At 32.0% G+C, this 26,059-nt stretch overlaps 1 protein-coding gene across 5 annotated transcripts in view; it reads right to left on the bottom strand.

Annotated features, from left to right (window-relative positions):
- Dgk (diacyl glycerol kinase 1) overlaps window positions 1–26,059 on the bottom strand; it is a 112,114-nt gene that overhangs the window by 3,347 nt on the left and 82,708 nt on the right. For 4 of the 5 annotated variants that reach the window (XM_070314173.1, XM_070314174.1, XM_070314172.1 and 1 more), the window contains 15 exons: window positions 15,576–15,710; window positions 15,204–15,417; window positions 14,171–14,332; window positions 7,950–8,072; window positions 7,139–7,188; window positions 4,672–4,746; window positions 4,260–4,497; window positions 3,908–4,113; window positions 3,269–3,442; window positions 2,650–2,941; window positions 2,093–2,217; window positions 1,638–1,925; window positions 1,226–1,427; window positions 877–1,058; window positions 359–444 (listed from right to left, as the gene is read on the bottom strand). In XM_070314173.1, the coding sequence (XP_070170274.1) occupies window positions 359–444; window positions 877–1,058; window positions 1,226–1,427; window positions 1,638–1,925; window positions 2,093–2,217; window positions 2,650–2,941; window positions 3,269–3,442; window positions 3,908–4,113; window positions 4,260–4,497; window positions 4,672–4,746; window positions 7,139–7,188; window positions 7,950–8,072; window positions 14,171–14,332; window positions 15,204–15,417; window positions 15,576–15,710 (2,552 nt within the window). Of the gene's footprint in view, window positions 1–151; window positions 445–876; window positions 1,059–1,225; window positions 1,428–1,637; window positions 1,926–2,092; window positions 2,218–2,649; window positions 2,942–3,268; window positions 3,443–3,907; window positions 4,114–4,259; window positions 4,498–4,671; window positions 4,747–7,138; window positions 7,189–7,949; window positions 8,073–14,170; window positions 14,333–15,203; window positions 15,418–15,575; window positions 15,711–26,059 lie in introns of all 5 variants that reach the window. The other variant, XR_011448464.1, reaches the window with a different exon arrangement.

The following is a 26,059-nucleotide window of genomic DNA, read 5'->3' as shown; positions in this document are numbered from 1 at the left end:
TCGGTGGTTTTCTTTCACCAATTGAGAATTAAAAAATGATCCAAAATTTCTAGCGTTCAAGGCTTAAAGATGATCAAGCCTATCGCTTGGCGTATCTAAGACTAAGACATAAAATTCCGTTTAGTTTGAAAAATACTGTACATAAGAATACCTAAGTATTGACGCTCGTGTTTTTCGCGTTCAGACGAATATCGAAGCTGTGACTACGTACGATGAAATCGATACATTTCTGCCGTCATAAAGAGGAATAAACGTGCCGGACAATGACAAGACTGAATTAGAGATTGGGTTGGAAATGATTTTTTCACTCGATAAAATCCATCCTGCTCCGCTAAAAGCGTAAAGCTATTGTATTCACCTCCTTAAAAATCGGAAGAAGCCTTTATTCTTATCTGGTGGTGGTGCCATCAGCATTGGTACTTGATTTTTATGTGTGATGCGAATCTATATCACAGAAATATTTTCATACAATTTGCAACTTGTTAAATATAAAAATAAGGATATATTGTATAATAAGGATATATTGTATAATATTATAAGTTATATACATACAAATCTTTTTATACATTGTATAATATTATAATATAATAAACTGAGAGCACAGGAAAATATCTATTTTAAATAACATTTATAATAAAGTTTTATACAGTGCAAAACATCTTTTGATAAAAATTCAAGATAGATTTATATGTTTATCATAAAGTTTATATGTTTATTATAAGGAATTTAATGAAAATTCCTGAAAACATATTTCTGTTCCGTTCTCTTTAACTAAATGTCCGGTCAAACTTTTATCGATGAAAAAAATCTTACTAAAATATACGTTCCATCTATTATTACCATGCTCAAATATTTCATTATTTCGTTTCAGCTCACCGTACAAGGACCTTGCATCCAAGGTTCTCCATCGATCTGCATGGGGAATCGTTTACTTGTAATGATAGTGATGCTGCTGCATTGAGCTAGTCTTCTACCGGAATGTCGCAATCCAGTCTTCACCTGACCCATATGCAAGCAGTTTTCTAAACCGATTACTTCTATGAGATTGTCCCCGATATCTGCCGAGAATGAGTATGTATTACACAGTATTACATTGAAATAGGCGATTCTTCTAATATATTCTATTTCTGTTTGTGACATTTTATGCGCGAACGAGATGCAAAAGTATTTATTAGATTGTTCGCGCAAAACCGATTATTTCTTGTGTGTTGAATAAATAACTCACCTTGAATCGCGGCGGTGAGATCTACAGAATTGAAGCTACTGGTACTAAGCTCTTTGTCTGGTCGCTTTTTTCGTTTACCAAGACGATGCCGCGTGTGATGTTCACCCCAAAGATTCGAACCCCCGTGAGTGAAAGGAATGTTTAGTAATGCGACTCCTTGCAAAGATGGCCCGTGTGCCAAATCTAGAGGTGTACCGTCGCACTGCAATTGATGAAATGTAACGTCACAATATCCATTGATTCCGTTAAATTGATCGAGTAATTACGAATTCATCTATTTCGAATTTAGTATAGAATAGATACGATAGATTAATTGATATATTTGAATATCGAGTATTACTATATCGAATATTCTACATTCGATATAGTAATTTACCATATTAACTGAAAGGAAAGATTAACTTATGCTTACGATTATTTCGAGATCCTCGTGAAGATTTTTGCAACTGGCAGCAAACTGCTCCGTAGTTGCGTATTCAAAATACCATAGCTTATTTTTCATTCTGCTATTAAATTTCTCGGGATTTTTCTCCCTCTCCATATGAAACTTTACGCAAATGGCAGCATCGACGCCCACTGAGAAATAATTATTAATGATATTGTACGGTATACTGTCTTGATTCGGTTTCTTCTCATCCGTTTGATCCAAAACTTCTATTTGCCAACGATCCATCATTACCTGCGTCGCCTTTTCTATTTTCTGCGAACCGTTTAGATTTCGTGTAGTGAATTCTTACAGTGATCTGATATAACGCATTAAATAAGTCAAATATATTTTACAATAATATATATAAAAAAAATAAGAATAATTTCTTATACAATTGGAATATTATTAAAATATTAAGCAAATCATATAACTTATTTTACCTTAAGCACTTTGTGCACTGCTTCTCCTTCGTAACCACCACCCCAGCGTAAGCATCTTGCAAGATCATTTCCCGTGCCGAGAGGTATAACACCAACGGCAGGTTGTTTTTCAAATTGCACACGATCTGCATTAAACAGTTACAAAAGCAATGATTATAATGCGCGGTTGCCATTAAACATTAAATGAACGTTAATGATTTATTAAGGTACCATTGACATAATAAACTTATTTTTCGTAAACGGTTAATTCCATTTCTAATTGATATGGATGATATTCGACGAAGTAATTTATTACTGGATTTAATTCGTGCGATTAATATCTAGCACATAATATCGCAAAATTTATTAAAAAGCACCGCTATTACTCACGTTTTCTACAAATTTCAATAGTAACAGTTCTATTTGTTTCACTCGTGTTTTTCGACAAATTTAATTAAATAGCTTAGATAAAATAATATTTAATAAAACAAATATTTTTAATATTTAATAAAATATATTTTCTTTCTAAAATAATAATAAATATTAAATACTTATTGTAATTAAATCACGATGCATACCCATCGTTTCTAAAACCCAGCCGACTGTTCCATCGCCGCCGCAACAGATCACTTTAAAATTCTCCACATCCTTGAACATTTGCAAACCTTGCATAGGTCCACCAATCGCTAGATTATGGACTTGTCGAGGGTTCAAAATGTATTGAAATTTTCGTAGCATTCGCTCTCCTTGTCGACCACCCGATTTTGGATTTATGAATACTAAGAGCGGCACTACGTCTTCCGGTGGTGTAATTTGAAAAGACATAGCTGGTTGTTGATTAGACGAACTACCGCAGCTTAGGAAACCACCCTGTTAGGTTCATTGCATTTACTCATGTGTTGCAGAATGTTTATTTTATTATTGTCCCATTAAATTTTGTTATTTTCTTTAAGCACTTTTTTTTAATATTACTTTCTCCAAATAATACATTTTATTAATTAAAAATTCTCTGCTGCGTTTTAAAATTAAAATATCTTTTACAAAAGAGTTAAACAGATTATAATTTCTCTACTAATTAAACATATAAGCAGACTTCTCTGCTTTAGTATTTGATATACAATATATTCTTTCTTTTGCGAAAAGGAAAGACATGTAATGATAAAAGACAATTAATGCGGATCATTATATCGCACTTACGGAACTGACCGATGAGGTGTCTTGACCATGTTTGCTACCTCGTTTGCTGTCCCTTGACAATGATCTTTGTCTATCCAACACAACGGGACAAATCGCTGTAGGTGGAAGGATGTGTATCGCATGTTCGCCGAGCGTACATTCCGCTCGTACTTGCGATGCGCATCTATTATGCAACTGAAATATTCCCATAGACATATCCATACAAATAGTTATAGATATTCTCATGCATTGCCGCTTCAATTAATAAAAATCTCATATCTATAACATATTCTAATGCTCGTGTAATATCTAAATATATATTTAATGTCTAAAATATCTAAAATATTTTTACTTGTATTATTCAATTACTTAATTATATATAGAAGAACTTATTAAAAAAGATATGAAAAAAGTAATATATAATATAATTAAATGAACAGTCTGTAAAATACTTTCTCTTTATATATAATCAATAAATTTATATATATTTTATAATGTTTGAGTTTTAAACTATATATTTAGAATATTCTCTTCTATTTGTCATATATTGCCGCGAATATATTTTAGTTTTGGATAATGAATATAATTAATTAAAACGATATGACATGATAGAGCTTATCGCGTTGTATTCTGTGTTAGTATCATCTTGATTATACTCACGGTTAATTGGCACCATCTGCAGTGTAAACCGGTGATGCCGTTGTAACTTTTGATCGTCTTTCTGCATTTGGAACATTTCCCGTGGCAATTACCTTCGACCCAATGATGAACCATTGTTTGGGACGTCTTTTTGCTCTTGACATAAGTGGCTATACAGGAGGCAGGCGCTCTTTGCACGCATCTCTCGTGTACTGTGTATTTACAAACTGAATCCGAAAAAGAGAATCTTGTCATTTAATGACGATTGCATATATACGTTGATTTTGATGCGTTATGCGCACAAAACACGTACTTATATAATATCCTTTTCTTATAGAGATACTGATTGCATTTCTCGCACAATTTTACTCACAGACGCAACAAAGTCCTTTCTTGCCAAGACCAACCAGCATATTTAGACAAAGATTGCAATACGCCGGTTTGCTAAAATGCTTCAATCTCCACAGATGATTCCCATCCTCTTTCACATGGGAATCCAGACCCAGAAGAACCAAGAGAGGGATTGTCGTAAGACCGCCTCGTTTCCATTCTTCCAATGAGACTGTACCATCTGCATCGTAATCAATCTCTATCATCATATCCTGCAGGATCTGAAATAAAATTTTGTTTTCCGTGTATTAATTTCAATTGCAGCAGCTTCGACAAACTTTTTTAATTTTGTTGATATCTTCTAAGAATAGAGAATTATTCGTTGGATTATTAATAGGAAGGCGATCCAGTTTTCAGAATAATCCGCTAAAAGCGATCTCTTTTTTTCTGCTTACCGGTTTCAGCTCTGTGACATCCCAACCGAGATATTCCGCGACATTCATCATTTGGTTTACGATGCAGTCCATCTCCTAGAAACACATAATAATAACATTAGTAACAACGATAAAGAACCGTTGTATTGATTGCGTGTATCATACGATATTTCTACTGACATTACATTATATTATTATATACGTCTCGCGTGTAATCTATAATCTATAATCTTATTAAACTACCAAATCCCATATCGCTTATTAAAAAATGTGTATAAACCGCACGATATATTAACAATAAAATATATCCATCATCCTCCTGCTTTGAAGGATGTTTCATAATAGTATATCGAGAACTACACGTGCGGTTTTAACATATCTTTAATTAAAAAGTCATATCTCTTTTGGCCGCTTATTTGCTGTAAATCCGAATGAAAGCAGCGACTTCGCTGCATTTTTATTAACGTCCGTTTTTTCCACGATTCCGCTATCGGCGCCGTGAATATTTATCAGTGTACAATTTGTACACCGTGATACGAATGATTTATTCAACATGGAACTCATTACGTCGACCGTCCTTTTCCCGACATACTTCTCGGCCGCAATTTTACGTCGACGCGTAAATTCCGCCCCCGCTGTATATCATATATATCCATCAATGCAATATGTATACGCGTATCTAATTCCTCCTGAATGATGAATGCATTGAACACTTGACGTCACAATTAATCCCACATATAAAATGCTTATTTGGTTCTCTCGAGATTATATTAGGATATAGTATATATATACAGGGTGTCCGACAAGTAAGTGACCAAACAAAAGGTGGAGATAGATTGGGTCAAACTGAGTCGAAAAGTCTTGAACCATTTTTTTTTTTTATAACGCTTAATGAAGGAGTTATTATTGAATAAAGTCTGGTCAATCTCAGCGCCGATCTTTAGCCGGGCGCATGTCGGTGAACCGCGCGCTTAATAGTATGCGGAAGGGCACACTTCATATATGTATATATAGATAAGTCATTTTATTCAACGTACGTAAATATCTCGTAAAAACACGTGTTTTGCGCGAACTTTGTAAAAAAAATAGAAATTTATCTTAATTTAAAAAAATTAATAAATAAAATAAAAAAAAATGAATAAATAAAAAAAAATAAAGGAAATTTTTACATTTAATTATATTTTTTAATTTCTCCATAATATTAATATTAATGTTTATTTATTGGTATTCTGTCGATTAGGAAAGATTGAGAAATACTGCGTTATATTACATTGCCGAATATAATATAATACCGATTATATATATATATTAGGTGTACAACTTTGCTTCCGCCATTTTTTTTCCGAAATTCGAGGCTTTATTGTAAAAAACTGGTTATACATTTATGATTCAAAGTATTGTCCACTCCCAATGATCGTGCCAATTCTTTTTCACTTTGACTCGAGTCTTCATTAAGTAATGCCTCCAATTCTGCATCTTCGAAAATCTTCTCTCTTCCACCGCTATGCCGGTCTTCGACGTGAAAATCACCGTTCTTGAAGCGTTGAATCCACTCGCGACACGTTCTTTCACTAATAGCGGCTTCACCATAAGTATTTGAGAGCATTCGATGAGCCTCAGCCGCAGATTTCTTCATATTGAAGCAGAAAATTAAAACCTTCCGCAAATGACGAGAACTTGGCTCGTAAACTGACATTTTCAATCGAGAATAACTTTATGACGCAGACACAAATCGACTAATGTTTCTATGGGATTATGTTGACAGATGCCCAAGTTTATTGCATGACGTCTATGATCTATTTATTTCGACCATTAATTATCGCTAAAGCCATCTATAGGAAAACGGCGGAAGCAAAGTTGTACACCTAATATTATAAGCAATTATTAATATACATTGCAATCAGAGATAATATTAATATTACACATAAAATAACATTAGTCAATTTATCCATACAGTTTTTTGATCTCTCAATTGCCAAGAGGTCAATGATGCGCGTCACTAAAGCAACGGAAATTACACTCATTCCATGCAGTTCACATTGTAACGGATCCCAGAGGGTACATGTCAATTGACGTGCCTATTATGGGTGTGGCCAACAGAGAGTATATGGAACAAGTATTTATCTCTTCTATTAATATCACAACTAGAACTATTCTATACCGCTATTGTTACTTAAGCAGAAGAGGTCAATTTATTTTTGCCGAGGAAAAGTCAGTTTTGCTGGTATCTTTAAATTGGAATCAAAATTATTTTCACAAATAATTAACGATAATATTTTTGTCACGCGTTATTTATCTATTCTTTGTAATTATTTCAATATTGCGCGGTGACACGACATTTATTCGATTTTTGTCACAACAATATTATTATATCTGACAATTAACAAATATTTTCATTTTATGCAAGCTACATTGTTAAATATTGTATTACGCTCACGTGTCGTTGTGATGTATTCGCGTTAATAGATAACGATCACTTTTTACTCACGTTTGTGTCAAGGACACCGTTTCCATCTGTATCATATAGCCGGAACATGACTGAAAAAAAGAAAGCAAACGTCACCGAGTTAACGCAAGCCGAAATTGCCGTGCAACAAGTTGCAGCTGCACTACAAGTTTAAGCGAGATAGACTTGTAACAACTGTGGTAAAAAATCGAGGATGACTGCCAGCCGGCACGCGAATCTCCTCATAAATTCTATTTGTCATTCTCATTTTTTCTCATATAGATTTCTCATTTTTTTCTCTAAAGGCCAAATATCCTATTAGTATAAAAACAGTTATATTCTTTTAAAATTGTTTGTTCGAAAAAAAAAAATATATATATACATATATATATATATATATATGGAAAAGTTTCTTTTTAAAATTTTTATCTTTTAATACATTATTTTAATATTTTACAAGTGAAGTCTTTTGATATCTTTTCAAAGATGCATATATTGAAAAAATTTATCTTTCGCGATTATTTAAGAAAAGCAAGTATGCAATTCTTATAGAAAGATCAAACGTTGAAGTTTAATGATACACATGATGATATTATATACTTCGTGAAACAATCTTTTCGCTATTTAATGTGTGCATGCATGTGAAATGTTGCTCGGATGAAGTTCTTCTAAAAACAAACTGGACCTCGTTGCGATTTAAATTTTGATTATTCAAGAGACAATCGCGTAACCATCATAGTTTTTTAATCTCGATCATAGGAAACAACGCGCACCTATTTCAAAGCATTCGAATAAAAGCACGCGATGTTTCATTAATTTCAACATGGTCGTTGTCTTTGTGGCAATTACGTACATTCCAGTTTATCCTCCGGTCTGCCGGCTTCCAGGAGAGAGAGATAACAAACGATGTCTTTGAGACTGACTTTAATAGATTGGACATCTATTGTGCTCTGCTTTCTGACAAGATGCCTCATCTCTGCAAAACAGAAATTGATTTTCAACTCAAGTTGATATCATACTAGACAGCTTACACTTGATGTCAATGAAATGTACCATAAGACAATTTAATATAATAGTATTTATAAAATAACGCAAATTGATGTTACAATTCATAAATTAGTTTTAAATATATGCATATTGTTATCTTATATATTCCGATATAATGAAATATTAAACAATTATAGTTATATTAATTGTCCTTAATTTAAAGCGGAATCCTATATATGTATATGTTTCAAATTTTTTAATAATATATATATATATATATATGAATATTTTAATTTATAAGAATTGTTTATAAAAATTATCGTTAATTATGGTTAATTATGTAGATGGTTCCATTCAATTTCGGTTAAATGCAGTTTTAATCGGGATTTTCTTTGATGTCGCATTTCATGGAAGTCGCTATATTTTCGAATGTTGAAGCATCAACATGTTGAGTGAAAGGGAACTCGCCAGACTTACGATACGACTGATCTGTCCTGTATTTCGCGGAAAGTTCGCGATTTATTCGAATATTAAATTGGAACGGAAAATCCAGAGCGATTTCGGCAAGACGATCGATAGTATTTTTAGATAAATCTTCGCACAGACTTGAGTAATTGTTCCTAAAAGTCTAAAGAGAACCTGTTGCTTCGAGGGAGCAAGCGCTGTTATCAATATATATATATAAGCGAGATGAATTGGATTTATTATAATAGATTGTTAAAGAAAGTGTAGCGGCGATCCGCGAGAGAGACAGAGGTCGACGACGCCTAGCTCGTATTTCTGGATCGCCTATTTATATCCGCCATGTTTAGTTTTGCATGAATCAACGCGGCTCTAACATCGATTGGATCGCCGTGGAAAAATTTATTCTTGCGTACGGTGCCACGATTTTGAGATTCGATTTGTCGAGTAATTGAATACTAATTTCAATAAACCCGGATTTTTCGAATAAAAAAGACGCGATCTTTTTGCTTAACTCACGACAATTGGTATCAAATATATTTTTTGTTTTTATAATACAAAAGATTGTAGTCTTTTTACATCTCGTATGAATTAATTCAATAATAATTAATTAAGCGTTAATTTCGTCTTAAGACAGAATTCATCAATAGTTGATATCATTCATATATACAACAGATATATCTATATTCCTTGTCTCGAGAGATATATAATTCGGATGTATTCGAAAATTTTCTATTATTAAGATATTTCTTTAATAGAAAAATTATCATATAATCCCGATAATTCGATTCCTCTGTTCTTATTTTTGGTCGCGTTCTATAGAAGTAATATTTTTGCGCGACGATGAACAAGCTATAAAAATAAACTTTCGCACGAGACGATACGTCGCGCGAACGCAGTCACGCGCTTTATCCACATGCGGGACGTATATATTTTTTTTTTTTTACGTTCAAACAATTCAATTTGTTTCAAGTGAAAATCGTGAAAAAGAATCGGTAACGATACCTGAAAAAATTCTAAATCATTTAGCAACGAGGTTTAGCGATTAATCACACTGCACAACATGCAATATTGCACACTGCAATATTGCTAAAGCTTTGAGAAGAGAGAATAAATCTCTATTAGATTATTCTATTATCATTTTACATATAATTTTTCTATGGTAACATTTATGTTATCTGTAATCTGTACTTTGCGCGGTGGAGAATTTTTTTTTTTTTTTTTTTTTTAATGTTGACAATGAATTTTATTAAAATTTATTAGAGATAATTTCAGAACTATACATTAGTTACTATTCAGCATTACTTTCTATTAGTGAAAGTCCATAATTGTCACGAGAAATGAGAAAATTCAGTAATTTAGACTAATTATTATTTGCGGGCGGTAACATATTGATTATTTGTTTTAATTGATATTACATGATGGATTGATAAATTTACCGCACGATACATGAATTAAAAAGATATTTGAAAGAGAAAACACTCTTACTCAACAGTTATTATAAACTAATGCTCGCGATTATAAAAATTGCCGAAGATAATTTTTCGATTAATTTAGTTTTGATGTATGAATGCTTTCTTATCTATCTTTTATAATCACATTTATTTATTGATTATAAATATATTAGAAGATAAGACCTTATCTTTTTTTCCTCTCAAGGCTTATATATGTATATTTAAGATATTCAACAAATATATTTAAAACAAAGATCGAAATAGGATAGATTACTTTTCTTCAAAGTTGCAAACTTTATTCAAAATCTTGCAGAAAATTTATTTTAAGTAATCAATACGATAATGTTCGTGCTACGATTTTATATATATTACATTTTCGAGAGTCGTGAAACGATCTATCTCACCTTCCTTCAGCTTCACGCCCGACACATTTGGTAACTGCAGCATCTTCTTTTTTACCGCTACTAATAGCGACGAACGAGGGGAAATGTTCTCGATCACGAATCGGCTTACCTAATCTCTTTGTGACCGCAAGACGTTTAATCAAAACCGAGCATACAATTGATTCGACTATCTAATTGCAATCAAGATGTGTCGATGCACAATTAATGATTCAGCTCGGAAAAGCACCTGTTGCTTCTCTTACGACGCGAGAATCACTGAAAGTGTGGCCTCCGCGTCAAGAAACTGATATCATTCCCTCGCGTATTCATGACGTCATTTTACCGGTTGATATACCGATATAGCTATTTCAGTGGAACCGGCACGCGTACATACACGCACTACGAAACTCGCACATATGTCATGCGAATTATTTGAAGCGCGCGTCGCCTCCATGCCATCTGCGATCGATATGGTAGCTCATTAATTATAGGAATGTGAAATGAAAACGAGTTGGCTCCGATCTTTATAGCGGTGTTTTCCTACGCTTTCCGCATTTAAATTGGCACATAATTATCAGAGTTTTAAAAAAAAATATATAGAAAATATAATTGTGTGATACAAAAGAGAAAGAGAGAGGGAGAGGGAGAATAAAAGTATAGAAAATGGAAGCAGAGATTTCGATTGAAACAAAATTCCGTATATGTAAATTGAAATAATTTTTCTATTCTATTCCCCTATAGTTCCATAGATTTTACGCTTCTTTTTTTATTACGAAGATAAGCATCTGAGGGCAAATATTCACTTTTTGATTCGTGAAAAACGAGATCGAGTCTAAAACTGAACTTAGCAACTTTAAAATGGCTCAAGAACACTATAGCGCTATCGGAAAATTTCTATAAATATTATATGTTTTCGGATCATATATTTGATATTTCCCTTTCATTTTTCACGAGTCACGTATACCGAAAGACGGTCGGAAAGCTTTAATTTGGCATTTCATCACTTCTGATGATATGTATTTGATGTGGAAGCGCATATGTTTCACGAAAAGACGATAAGATCAGACTAGTTCTTCAAACAAACCCGGAAATAGAATCGAGTTTTCTCAATCGTGTACACAGCCTTTCGTACGTCATGACATTTCGTAAAGATCAACGCATCTCTCGTCTCATGGCGCATGTAGATATTGTCGTCTAAAATCAGAATTTAAAATAACGATATCCATTTCCTATACCTTCGGGAAGGCGCAAGTTTATGCGCGGCAATCTCGCGCAGAGACGTGAATAAACATTTCCCTTAAATCCATAACGTAAGCACGATTATTTTCGTTACTTACCGGCGCGTCTTGATTTAGAGCAGACATAAACACTGTAGGTTGATGTCTCGCTTGAGTAATTTGAATCGATTGCGTTTTACATGTCATGCGAGCTGGAAAATTGCCGATTCGGACTTCTTCACTGATGAAATTAGCGAATTTTACATGAAATTCTAATCAAATTAATTATTAAACGATAACATTCTCTATTCTAATATTCCTAATATTTTAAAAGTTATCCAATATCGAATAAAATACGTGACATGCTCTATATAGATAAAAATAACATAAAATGCTATAGAAAAATTCACAGAAACGCATAATGAAGCAAAGAGATGGCTGTGTTGATATCATAAAAAACGATATAAAGAATGGTATATATGCGCATGGTATTGTGGTCATATTTTTTCGATTACGTTGACTGCCGCCCCGATATGGTGAAGTATACTGAAAGAGATGTCACGTCCCTCCAAGCTCGTAATTCATCCAGTATTTACGATCTCAGGCTTTGTTTAAGAGTAACGCGTCGCTATAAGATCGATGGCAACCGAAATGGACCCTTTGTTATACTGCTGTAATACGATCTCTTCAAGTAAAAATGAATTCGAGTACCGAATATCACGGTATGCGAATTCATGTATGCCGGAATAGGAATCTTTTAAGCGAGATGATCTATTTTATCCTTTCTATTTCCTTAATCCCACAACGTAAAATCATATAATTCGAATAACTTTAATGCAAAATATTTAGGAGGAGCTTTTGATCACGTATAGAATCGATTTTTCATCGAGAGCTTCTGAATATAAGCTCCCCAATACTTAAAGTAAGAAGAGAGAAAAACGGATGGATTATGCTTAAGAAAGCGAGCAAAAGCTTGTTTAAAAAGAATCACGTTAATCTATAGTGAGCAATTTCTGAATTAATGAATGAAAAATGGATGAAAAATGTGTAACGGAACAATTAAACGTATATAATGTGTATATAAAAATTGAACGAGTATGTGCGAGCAGAAAAAAAAGCTTGCAATAATCTCAATGGTGAAACACATGATTCCGCGTTTGCGAACATAGTATACATTGAATAGTAGAATAGATGTCGCAATTATTGCCAGTGTCCCTATAACTGCCATTTTATATATTTTACTTGATAAAAAATAAATTTGTAAACAAACATGTTCAAAAAGAATTTTATTATTAAATCAATACTTTAATTTATAGAAAAATAAAAAAAATGACACGTATTTGTTTTTACTTAGTATTTAAAAATTAATTAATGTTAGAAACTGAACATTAAGTCTGAGTATCAAAAGTACGACTACGTAAATAAAAGGCAATGCAAAAGTCGTACTAAAGAAAGAGCAATAATTTTATTATATAACCAACATTGATTATGTAAAATGAATTAATGAGCTACATGAGAATCATTTTAATGAAATAATATGTGAAATAAGTGATATTTTAAATTATTATAGTTAAATTATTATAATTAACACGGGGCGATGAGTGGCTGAGAGCGTTGAGTCGCGAGCTGACAAATGCCACGTCCCAGGTTCGATTCCGCTCGGATCTCATCTCATCATATATCTCTTTTTAGAAGAGAAGGAGGAATGACAGAGAAGGAAAGAAGGATAAAAAAGGAGGGGAATAGGAAGGAGACAAAAAGAGAGGAGGAGGGTTATTAGGAGTTAGGAACAAGGGAGAACAGCGAAAAGAGAAAAAGAGAAAAGATAGGAAAGCTATGTGTGTGTAGAAGTGTTAGAGATAAGAGCATAAGGATGAAGGAGGAAAGGGAGCGTGAGGAGCAAAGGGGAAGAACAAGAGAGAGGGAAAAGGAAAGCGGTGTAGTAAAAGCGTTAGGTTAGGTGTAGGAGCGTTAGTTGTAAGAGCGGAAATGTAAGAAAATGAAATGTATTTGGAAATTTGTAAAGTGTAAGAGTGTAAAATTGCAACCCCATTGGGGAGTCAATAAAGACATACATACATTATTATAATTAACACTGACAACAATAGCGGCAATATTTTCTGGTTTGTCTGTCGGACTGCCGACAGTATTCGGAGCAAGAAACAAGTGCACATAACTGACACTCATCTACAGATAACTTTAACCTCTTTTCGGGCGCAACGAGTGGCAGTGATCTGGTCACAGTCAAAGAGATTGACAATTATCGGGTGTCAGTCGTACAGACAACATTTTTTTTTTAAATGACAATCATAGGGACATCGCAGATTTCTATAGATTTTTACTTATTATTAATTTGATTATATGTAATGCATAATAATTTTCTTTTATAATAATACAGATATTAAGTAACATTATGATTCAAAGTGAGGCATTTTTTAGCTTCAGCAACATCCAAAATGGTTAAATGAAGATAGGCTATAAGCTTAAGGTGGCAGTAATTGGGACATCTACCCTATTGTTCGATGTACAATTTGCATTGTATTCAGCGCAATTTAGATCTCGTGCGCCTACCTTCCAATTTCCCGTTGTTGACGAGAAGGGAATTGTTCGACTTCCTGGACGAATTTCGCGACATTTGGCTGTGACTTGGACTGCTATCTGTGCTCTTCTTCTCTAGCACGTCGTAACAGCTGTATGACGTATGGGTGATCGTTAACATCGGATGCACGCTTCCTGAATCGTCCATTGCGTGATTGCATGAAAACAAGAAAAACAAACAGCATGATCGATCGGTTTCGCAAGTTGATCTTGCTTCTATATGAAGCGGGACTTCCCCGCCGTGCCGTGCTTTTCAAGATTCATTGGCTAAATATTCATTATTCGATGGTTCGCACATCTAATGTACTCGGAGAGACTAAACGTTAAAAATTATCAGAGAAGAAAAATATATGTGTGCATAAAATTTGTTCAAGTATATTTAAAAAAATACAAGTTTTTTTATAGCATTTCTAAATCAATTTAAAAAAAAAATCAGAATTCGATATTTACAATCAAAACGATTTTATTTTATCGGATGATGCCGCCAGCAGTTACCGGAATCTTCACTCAAAGCTTCTTCAAGTCAGATCGATTGTTATTCATTCGTCATTCCGAAGCGAACAATAGCATTCATTTATATGATGCGAAATAAAAAAAAATTAAGTCATCAGAAATCTCATTTGTTTGCCTATTGCTGACCTATTTTATCCAATCGCAGGAGTATACGTTTACCATAAAAATACAACCTGAGGAACAAAAATTTTGTCGACATAGAGAGAAAAAATATTTTCATTAAAATGATATCAATATTGTAACTATTTTGAATTATTTTTGATTTTTCAACAACGTATATTTATTAGACCTATTATATATAATTGCTTTTTATTGTTTACAGAAAAATTTTTTAGTTAATATTTTGCAAGCGATAATACTAATAAAATTATAGCTTACTTTTCCCCTTAAAAGGATTCTTTCGCATTATTGAACTATAATAAACTGATATAATTTAACTGTCATAAAAGATTAACTGTCAGTGTAAAATAATAGCACCAAATATATTTTTTACCGGTTCGCGTCCTGGAAACCTCGTTCTCCATTCTGTGATGACCCAGTGCTTGCAATTTTTCCGTAATTCCGTGTATTTTGTCAGCCAACGTAGATCCACCGTAGATCTCCGCGGAACTTCCACCGGGTACGCCGGTGCTATTAACGTTACTGCTGGAAGTCGTGTGCGATGTAATTGCGGCACAGGCGGTTGTCGAGGAGAGCACAGCCATCTCCTGTAAAGCAACAAATAGTGCTGCGCACTCTCTTTTCTTCGTGTCTACATATTGTGCTCGCGACTACTTAGTTACTCACATCAATAAACGAGACACCTTATTCGTAACATTGATAATACCACCGCAATTTTTATCAATCTAAAAATGCAATATCATACTTTGAAAGCTTTGCCGTCCATCCCGCGCGAGTCTTTCCTGACGAACGAAAGGAAAAGATGTCGGCACAATTCATCCGGTGTATCGATCTCCAGGTATGAATTCAGGAATTTGCGAAAACCCTCGTAATCGATGTCCTGAAATAGCAAATGTAATAAAGAATTTCTTGAAAAAAAGAGAAATGTTAAATGCTAAATTAAAAACATGGTACAACATTGTCGAAATATTATATTTACATATTATATTTACATTTAATATTATATTTACGATTATTTTAAAATAATTTTCCTACAGCAAAAATATCGAGGCATCAATAATTTTCGTGTTGTAAGCGATTCAAAAAAAAGGGTTTTTTGCAAACTAAATTTTATAGAGAGTTAAAACTACATTCTCTCTACTACAATTTTTTCTAGGTGCTGTAGCGTCCAACGCATTTATTATATTATCAATAAATTCAATAATTTCTTTGCTCTCACACTGACATCCATATCTTGGTTTGTCTCCAATTTATTTTTCACTAATTTAATAAATTCATCTATATTGAACTCTCTATAATTCCTAACACTAAGTTCTCTGTATTATTATCATTTTTATTCGCATTCAGTTCAACTTTTAGCCACGCATAGTCCATTATTTTAGGTTCATACATTACCTGCACTTCTATTTTATTATTAAAGAAAATTAAATCTATAATTGTCTTACTATCTTTCGTAATTCTCGTCGGTTTACATATTTACATATTGTTTCATGTCTAAGCTCAACATTGTCGTTTGTAGCTTCCTTGTATAAAACGAATCTAACATAATATCTATATTAAAGTCTCCTAATGTCATACATTCTCTCCGAATTATTAATTCTTCTATTATATCCTCCAAAAATGTTAATTATCAAGTTTGGTTCAAAGTTTTATTATTTATCATTTTTGTTTCTCTCTTTTATAAAATAATAAAATTTTTGATCCAATAATTATATAAAAAATATTTATATCCGTCGATTAATAAATCAACGTGAATTGAAAAAATTGTGAACAGTTATTATAGGCTATTATTATTCAAAACATCTTGCCTCGGGATAAGTCATTCCTCCGTTCTAATTTGCAAGATCATTGTAGCGCTTGTGGCATTGTGTGCTACATTAAATGGAAATTCTTCGACTTTATACTTTGAACTAAGTTTTGTAAGTAGAGTCAAGTAACTTCGCAAAAACTTTAATTTTATTTTAGCAATTGATCCACATGATTTACGAGATTTAATGAATAATAAAAAAAAGTAATTCACATTTAAAATAAGAAGTTTGTACATGTATTTATTTATTTTAATTAATCTTATGAATTTACTGGAAACATAACAAATGATAATATTACAATATGAACGCATGTACAGAATAATTATGTCCAATGTTACAAATTAAGTTTTTTTAAATCAATTATGTTATTATATTTTTTTAAATAATAATTATAGTTATAATCAAGAAAATTTTTAGCGCAATAGTGTCTTCGCTCAATGAATATGTTCGTTCTATCGTTTCAAGCTCTGGTATTAATTTAAAAGTTCTAATTAGCAACTGGATAATATACATATCCTCTGTAATCCTTTCCTTCTTCTCACAGAATTCCTTTGAGTAATATTTCTTTATTGATAAGAGACCAACGATAGATTTTAACCTGATTTCTATCGAACAGAATTTTCTTACGTCGGTGGAATATCTGGATTTACTACTGAGCCTTTAACAGACATGCGTTTGTTGGCGGTAATCCTATTTTGTACTTCTATCACGTAGTTATAGTACATGTGTTCAAATGTATTCATTTATCGACATTATGCAAGTAAAGAGATTTAATTTCAACCTATTTTTAATTAATTAATCGACTTCGTATCTTTTACTTTGTAGTTTAATTATATATGAGTTTGTTCTAGACATTCGATTTGATAAGATACTACTGATATATATGAAATTTAAAACATATGATTGTGTAATTGTTGCTCTTTCTATACTAATTTTGAAAGTCATAGGCAAAATGAAGATTGATACTGATGCATCAAAGTAACTCATATGTCACACATATACAAGTTAAATATGCTTAATATATATTAATCTAACTGCATATTGAGATATATTCATATGACTTGGATATATATAAATTTTCTAATTAATAATATTGTTTGATTATTAAATCTCAAAATATATTAACACGTCCAGATAAAAAAATATGGATTATGATAATATAGAAATATATTGTTTGATTTATGATAGAAATTAAAATGTGTGGTACCTCCAGTACATAGGTATATTTTACTGCTATTTTGATTATACATATACAAAATAGATATATGTAACTTGTTTCTATAAATATATATGTAAGATCAATTATTATAATTATTGATAATTGTAAGTGTACTATTCTCTTACATAAATATAAATAATAATAAAATAACAACGAAAGTATGCGAGTGCAACACTCATAGAATTCATATTGCTTTTGAGGATATTACGGTATATCGAGGACGTCGCATTTACACAATCGCATAACAAATCATTTTATGAAATAGAGCACATCCGCTAAGCGAGGGAATATTCACGTGAATGGCATAGGAGGCGGCTATTAAGCTTTAGAGATAGAGTGTAAGAGAGAGAGAGAGACAGAGAGAGAGGGTGAAATTCGAACGGAGGGAAACGAGGTCATCCTGAATGGTTACGTAAGGGTGCGGTGATGACGTCAGAGCAGCGATGACGTCATTACCTATGAGAGCGTCATAACTCTGCGGAAAAAATGGGTCGCAAACGGAGAAGGTGAAAGCAAGAAAGAAACAATCCCGACGCGTCTCTCGATCGTTCGATATTGACAAATGTTCTCAATTAAGTGGAAAAAAAAAAAAGTTGTTTTATAGAAGACTTATTTTTTGAGATTATAATCTTATAAACGACAATCTCTTTTAAATCTTTTTGAAAATCTCCAACTAAAAGACGGTAATACTAAAAATATTCTTATTTTTAAAATAATTATCTTTTTTCTATAATTTAGAATATAGTATTAATTCAGATTTATACTTTTATATTTTAGTTACACATACATCTCTGACTTTAATGAAATTTTTGAATTCGAGAATTAATTATTACAATATTTAATATCGAGAATGTAAAAATTGCGGAAAAGATGAAATCTTTGATAAAAATTTTCACCGACAGAAAATCCATTTCTCTCAAGTATAGCCAAGAATAAGGGTGAAACTTTCCAAAAAATTTTAAGAAATTGACGTTTAAGATTAAAATCTCAAAAAAAATAATATCATTCACAAAATAATACGTCGTATGATATCGAACAAAGAAAAGGTGCGTCGAGTTACATCTATCTCGCACTTCCATTTGCTGAAAACTATATAGGTACAATACAAAAGAGAAAGAAACGATACGTTTGACTTTTTATAGCCATGGTGCTTAATATAAAACACATATCGATATCATGATAATTTTTCGAATCCACAACATTACACAAAATCAATCGATTTATATGAATAATTCATAAAACATTCGCGTACATTTTCATCATGTTCAAACACAGAATGAGAGTATCGACGGGTTTTATGTCGGGTGGGGCTATGCAATAAAAATAAACACGCCACTAACGAAAATACCAAAGCAGATATGCCGTGGGAGGCTTTGAACATTCGGAAATCGCGATTACCGCAACTGTATCTTCCCCAAAATCAAAAATAGCAATTGACCCCGATCACGATTAAGTCTATGTCGTATTGAGGATAGATGAGCGATACTATGGCCCGTCATCGTTTGCTCCATCATCGTTTACATTAACCAGGATTAATCAAGCACTAGGTTAATCAAATGGATTTTATAGCTTCATATCATAACCACGTGTTATTCTATCTTTTATACGAGTAGTATTAGTGTTTAAAGCGTCGTTATTGATCTTATCTCATTATAACAGAAATATTATAATGTTATAGCAGTTCTCGATATACATTTCTCAAATAATGACGATAAGTTTAGAGCGTCAGAGTTTTTATACGAACGATAAAATTTAAATGTAATTTCTCCAGAGATTAGAATTTTACAAGCAAAATAATTCTCTTGTGTATACCATATGCGTGTGTATTAACTCGAGGAAGACATTATTCTTTATTCATCCATAGAGGCCTTTACTATCGCGTGAAAAAGAGCTTACCATCATTGATTAGTCTCTCGATGTATTGTAGTAAAAATACAAGGCATATATAATAAAATAAATTGAACCTTTATAATGATTCCGCCGGTTATGTTCAATGCAGATCAAGCTTTTCATCTCGTATGTGTGAACGGTACTTAAGAGCAACCTAACATACTCGCATACACATTGTGATCGTAATTATCGGATAGGGGATGGATCGTAATGTAAACAATTTAGGCATCAAGAATAGCTCAATTGTCCATATACCTGGTTATAAGAAGACCTTAAAGGCTGCTCTCGAGGCGGGGTGGCTTCATTAAAAGCTCTTACAGTTCGGACCCACACCCTGCTCAAACATAATAAACTTCTCACCCTCACCTTTTTCTACAATCCTCGCGACAAGGATATATCACATTACACATATTTTTTTGCGCGCCTCCTGCGCTTTATGTATACATGGAGCTTTTTTACGCGGTTTACAAATGACCGTGCTGTAAGTCGTAGCGCGTGCTATACATATATCCATTTCCGGCGCAAACGAGCGTATATAATAACTCATATCCGTCCTTTTTCAATCTCGTGCGATTAAGGAATATAGCCGACAAGAATTCGAGATGTAAATAGAAAAAAAAAACGAGCCTCGTTTTTTCTCACAACTTTGTTTTTTTTTTTTTTTTTTTTTTTTCCAGATATTTAATATACTAGAACAACACAGACGCGCGCGCGCGCGCGCTTCTATTTATAGACATTTTTCCAATTACTTTAACTTTTCTTTCCTAACTTCAAATTTTTCTTTCACAAATTGTCAAACTATCAAAATTGATGTCATGATTTGACAGTTGCAAATAACACGAATGAAACAAAAGTCACAGCGCACAAGCGAGACAGCCAATCAGCATCGCGAAAAAGAGGCTTCTACGCTTCGATATATTCGAGTTCGAGGCTTCATGCCTTTTTTAGAAAGAAAAGAGAGAATCTTTATATTTTGATAATTGTAAATTAATTTTTAACTTTTCAGATGATAGATTTGAATTAACCATTATTATTTTAAATGTAGCTCGCATTCCAATTGGCTATATAGTTACGTAATTACTATTTGTTGTAATTTAAAAAAATTTTTGTTATGCATCTAATTGAAAATTATCCGAATCATGTCAAGTTTGATATAATTTGTCGCAAAAATTTCATTAATCTATTAAAATTACTTAAAAAAAAAAAAAAAAAAAAAAAAGTTTTTTTTATTATGTTAACAAAAAATAATATTATGTTGAAAATAATAAAGAAAAAAAAAACATCTTTTTTCAACTATTTTTTTCTATTAAAATAAAACGGTTTTTTTAACATCTATTACAACAATGCAGGGAATAAGTAAGTTTTAACTATATGATTATGTTTTGAAAAATTATCGTCACATATCTACTAATCTTATTTTCTATTTATGCTACTATTATCGCTGTAATATGTCATTGCGGAGACAAATTGATCTCTGTGTTAAGATTACTAGTTATGCGAGATTTTCCAATCAAGTAAATTTGTTAAACAGAACTATCTAATTGCTATTTTATTTTTATAAATATATATATTTTTGGTTTGATATGTTATCACTTTTAATAATTCCATAAATAAAGTAACAGTTCTATCGGATCACTTCGAAGCAATAATTGAAACGGTAATGATACCGACGATATAAGCAGATATATATTTTTACAACAATATTTTTTTTGGCAAAATAGCGCGAATGGTCAACATTCAAGAATCATTTATCATCGTTCAATAAAAAAAAGACTTTTCGAACATTGGAACGGAACTAGTCGTTTCTTATAGATTTTTGGATGCTGAACATGGATCCGGTTTTGAAACTGCTCCATCATGTTAGAATTTTGAGAAATTTGCGATTAAAGTTGTAAACAAAGACTATTTTCACGAACTTTGTATACATATTATAGCTATAATATGTGATGTGCTGGAGAAGTTTGATTACAATCAAAATAAAGTATGTTGTTAGGACTTTTAACATTCGAAAGGAATTTTTGGTATCGGTTATGATTAATAAGATATCCATAGTTAAATATGTGCTATATTGCAGAAATTAGCTGTGACTTAGGTCACTGACGATTTACCAAATAGCTTTCAATTATTATTTAAACTTAAGAATTTTTTAGGTCGCAGAATACGAATCCAATGTCAAATGGTGGACTCAAATGTTTAAATTGCAATCTCAACATTTTTTAAGTTTTGACATCCGCCATATTGAGTCCACCATTTTGAATTTGATAATTTTGACATTAAATTCGTATTCAGCGATCTAAAAAATTCTCAAGTTTAAATAAATCTAATTGACAGCTATTTGGTAAATTATCAATGACCTAAAAGTCACAGCTAACTTTTACAATATACCCCATATTTAATCATGGATATCTTATAAACCATAACCGACATCAAAAATTCCTTTCGAGGGTTGAAAGTCCTAATAACATACTTTATTTTGATTGCAATAATACTTCTTCAGCACGTCATATATTGTAGTTATAATATGACAAAGTTCGTGAAAATAATCCTCCTTTGCAACTTTAATTGCAAATTTCTCAAAATTCTGACGATGGAGCAATTACGGAGTCGAATTCGTGTTCAGCATCCAAAAACCTATAAGAATCGATTAGTCCCATTTCGTTTTTTTTTTTTTTTTTTTTTTTTTTTTTTTTTTTTTTTTTTATTGAACTGTATTATTGCTAGCATAGTAGTTTCTTTTATAGAGTTAAGATTTATTTTGGAATCTGTTTCTCGTTATACAGCTCATTTAAAAGTTTCAAGCTTCTCTGATATTTCCTAATTTATAGTTTGTATGTAAGACCATTTTATATTTTGTGCGTAAGAGAAAACTTATTACTTTATGCCGCGCTTCTCGATCAGATTTATATCTCTTGTGCTCTACTTGGAAACTGCAAAGTTTTATTGTCGTTTGTTGGGCAGTCTCTTTGGATCATTGTCTTGTACAAGTTCGTGAAGACATATCCGATTGTCGCACTCGGCAGAGCCTCGCAAATCAAATGGCCATTCTATTCAATTCGATATGATTCACATCGATTGATTTTTTCGTTGATACGCAAAAAAACTGTTAAATCCAAAAAGACAAAAAAATTATTTTTTATAAAACTAAAGTCAAATCTAAATTTTTTTTAATGGAAAGAGCTTAAAAAGACAAACACTTTCATACTTCGAACGTTTTTTTTTTTTTTAGGATTTTTGAACTGTGTGTAACGATTTCTTGAAAATTGCGAATCAACCTCTGGTTTGCACCAAAAAAAATTTTTTTTTTTATGTCCTTTTAAACAATATACTATAATATACAACTCCCTTAAAAAAGTAGCCCCTCGAAAAGATCAAACACGTATTTCGCGGATTTTAATCATTTTGAGCTGTTCAAAATATAGGGAGTATAGACTTTATAGACACCTTGTATATTCATACATTAAAAAAAAAAAAAAAAAAAAAAAAAAAAAAAAAAAAAAAAAAAAAAAAAAGTAAAAAGTACAACTTTTTGTCTCAAATTTTAACGACAATCCATTTCTTATTGTTAGTTAAGTTAGTTGGAATTTAAGCAGTATAAATCAAACTTATTGTTCCGCATATTCAAAGAGTTTCTAAAAAGAATGAAGATACAGGGTGTTCGATAAAGATTGTGCCAACGCTCGTGAACGGGTAGAGCGCAGTAAACTGAGCAGGAAAGTCCTTTATCATTTTGCAATTTTTTCCCCAATAATTATTGAAATATTAATTAAAAAGAATTGACAAATAAGCGCGTGTTTCGCGCGGTTAAATCGTGATATACCGCTCCATCAGGCGTGCCAACATCGAGTGTCACACGGCAAAACAAAATATTTTCAATATCAAATTTTTCGTTAACAGTTTGTGATAATTATGACAAACTTGTCGATTATTTAATAGAACGTAGAGTTCTGTTCTGTTCGATTCTGCGCGTTATCCTAAATGTAACGATATAATGGATCTTAATCGTAATATTTCGATATTAAGTATATGTTTGCAACAATCATTAAAAACGTTTAAAAAAGAAATACGATATTAAATTGAGTATTTTTCATAATACATCCCATACAGCACAAAACATTGCAGCAACATTGCAGCAATATTGCAACATTATAGCAACATTGCGGCAATGTTGCAATGTTGCTGCAATATTGCTGCAATGTTCTGTGTTGTATGGGATAGTTCTCGCAAAACTGTTTGGTTTCTGCACATAATGTTGTTGATTGGTCGAGTTTTTGTTGTGAGGTAACTTATTAATATTTACTTATTAATATTTAGAAAATTACGTTCTATTCATTAAACTTATTTTATTTTTGAAAATATATCAAGGCCATTGAAATTTGTGAGATCAGCCCTAATATACACAATTACCGTCGTTTTTTAGCAATAAAAAGTTATACTATTCGTTAATAATGAAGATAGCGCATTTCTGTACATAGCGTATCTCTTATTATAAGTAAATGGATATATAAATTAAAAGTAAAAATAAATATCGATAATCGAAGTTTCCTAGTGCTTATTGTTAGTAGTATTCGGACAATCGTAATTAACTGTATTTCCGCGAGTGAATCTTTTGTGTTACCAAAAATAAATAAGAAAAAGAAAATCCGAAAACGGCGGAAACAATCATGCAGTGAGTAATTTATGTATAATGCTGTGTTAAATTGTTATTTGTCATTTATAAAATTAATTGCTCGCTTTTCTTCACGATATCTCTTCATGCAATTTATTGCTAATTTATTGTTTGCGAAATAAGTTTAAAAAATAATTGTAAACATCTATATCGCCATAAAAATAAAATATGCAATTAATTGTGCTCTCCTTCAATTTTGATACTAAAATATTTCTCGAATTACTTGTTCTCGATATGCACCAATGTCGATTTTAGTGCTTATGATTTATCTTTTAATACTTTACTGTATTATATGATTAAAGATTGTAATATTCCCCAATTGATACATATTTATTAAAATTTAATATTTTCAAAGTCTGTTTGCAATATTTTTGCAATTAATTCGCAATTAATTTTGATATCTTTTTTTTTACGATTTATTGTTTAATTCACAATTCGCCATCAGTGTTCTTTTTTAAATGGAAATGCTAGTTAATGTGTGCGAAATCAGCATGCACTACCTTTAATAAATTGCCTGCTAATTGATAGGAGGAATAAATTTGAAATTAAAGTAAAAAATTAGCAATAAATTATATACAGGGTGACCCATTTTAACTTAGGCAGCCAAATAACTCGAAAAATAAGCACACTACGAAAAAATGTTTAGAATCAAAATTTTGTCATTTCGAGGGGGACGTACAATGACGTTAAAATGAGCCCCCCCACCCCTTCCCCTGGGCGGTGAGGGGGGGCTCATTTTAACGTCATTGTACGTCCCCCTCGAAATGACAAAATTTTGATTCTAAACATTTTTTCGTAGTGTGCTTATTTTTCGAGTTATTTGGCTGCCTAAGTTAAAATGGGTCACCCTGTATACATAATAAATTATCACATACATCTGAATTCGATTTCTTGATGGGCTATTAACGAAAATCGACGATAGTCTTAAAGCGCGTAACACGAAAAGGAAGCAATACGCATTCATAGACGCTCAGTTTCCGTGAGTCTTACAGGCAAATATACATATTTCATCTAAATATATAGTACGCTGCCTGGTCCATGCTCTCAAAATAGCCGACCGCTCCGTTTGTTTTCGTAATGACGACTATGCGGTCGTACAATTCCGTACGCACTTGACGTAGTATTTGTTTGTGTGTAAGAGGGTGTTACGGCTATGTTGTTGCACATACATATGCGATAGATATAAAGTGGAAACCGTGCGTGTATAAAGTCGTGAAGAAATCGCGTCCTTACACAAAATGTATTGTCCAATAACAAATATTAAATTTCGATAGAGCGATTTTGTGTGTCGATATTGCATAGGAAGTGGGAGAGGGAGGAGAATATAAAAAATTTTATAAATATAACATTAAGTAAAAAAATACAGTATTACTAAATAGATTACTTTTGATTTTGATTAAAAATTAGCAAACTTTTAGACAAAAGAATTCGTGATAATATAATATATAATAAAAAAATATGTGTATTAATTTGTCCTTCCTATGTGAGACTCTTTCTTTTTCCCTTTTAAACTTTCGTAATTGACATTTCTGGCTTGGACATAGATGTAAAGGCAGATTGTATTTAAATACCGTCCAGCTGCAAAAAATTAAGCAATTTAGAATGATAATTTGAATACAAATATAATGATAATATACTCGCTTTAT

This window comes from Polyergus mexicanus, unplaced genomic scaffold, assembly GCF_030449975.1.
Source record: "Polyergus mexicanus isolate NDT 795.1 unplaced genomic scaffold, iyPolMexi1.0 SCAF_26, whole genome shotgun sequence".
In the NCBI taxonomy this organism is placed as follows: Eukaryota; Metazoa; Arthropoda; class Insecta; order Hymenoptera; family Formicidae; genus Polyergus; species Polyergus mexicanus.
This window is presented reverse-complemented; position numbering and strand designations above follow the sequence as displayed.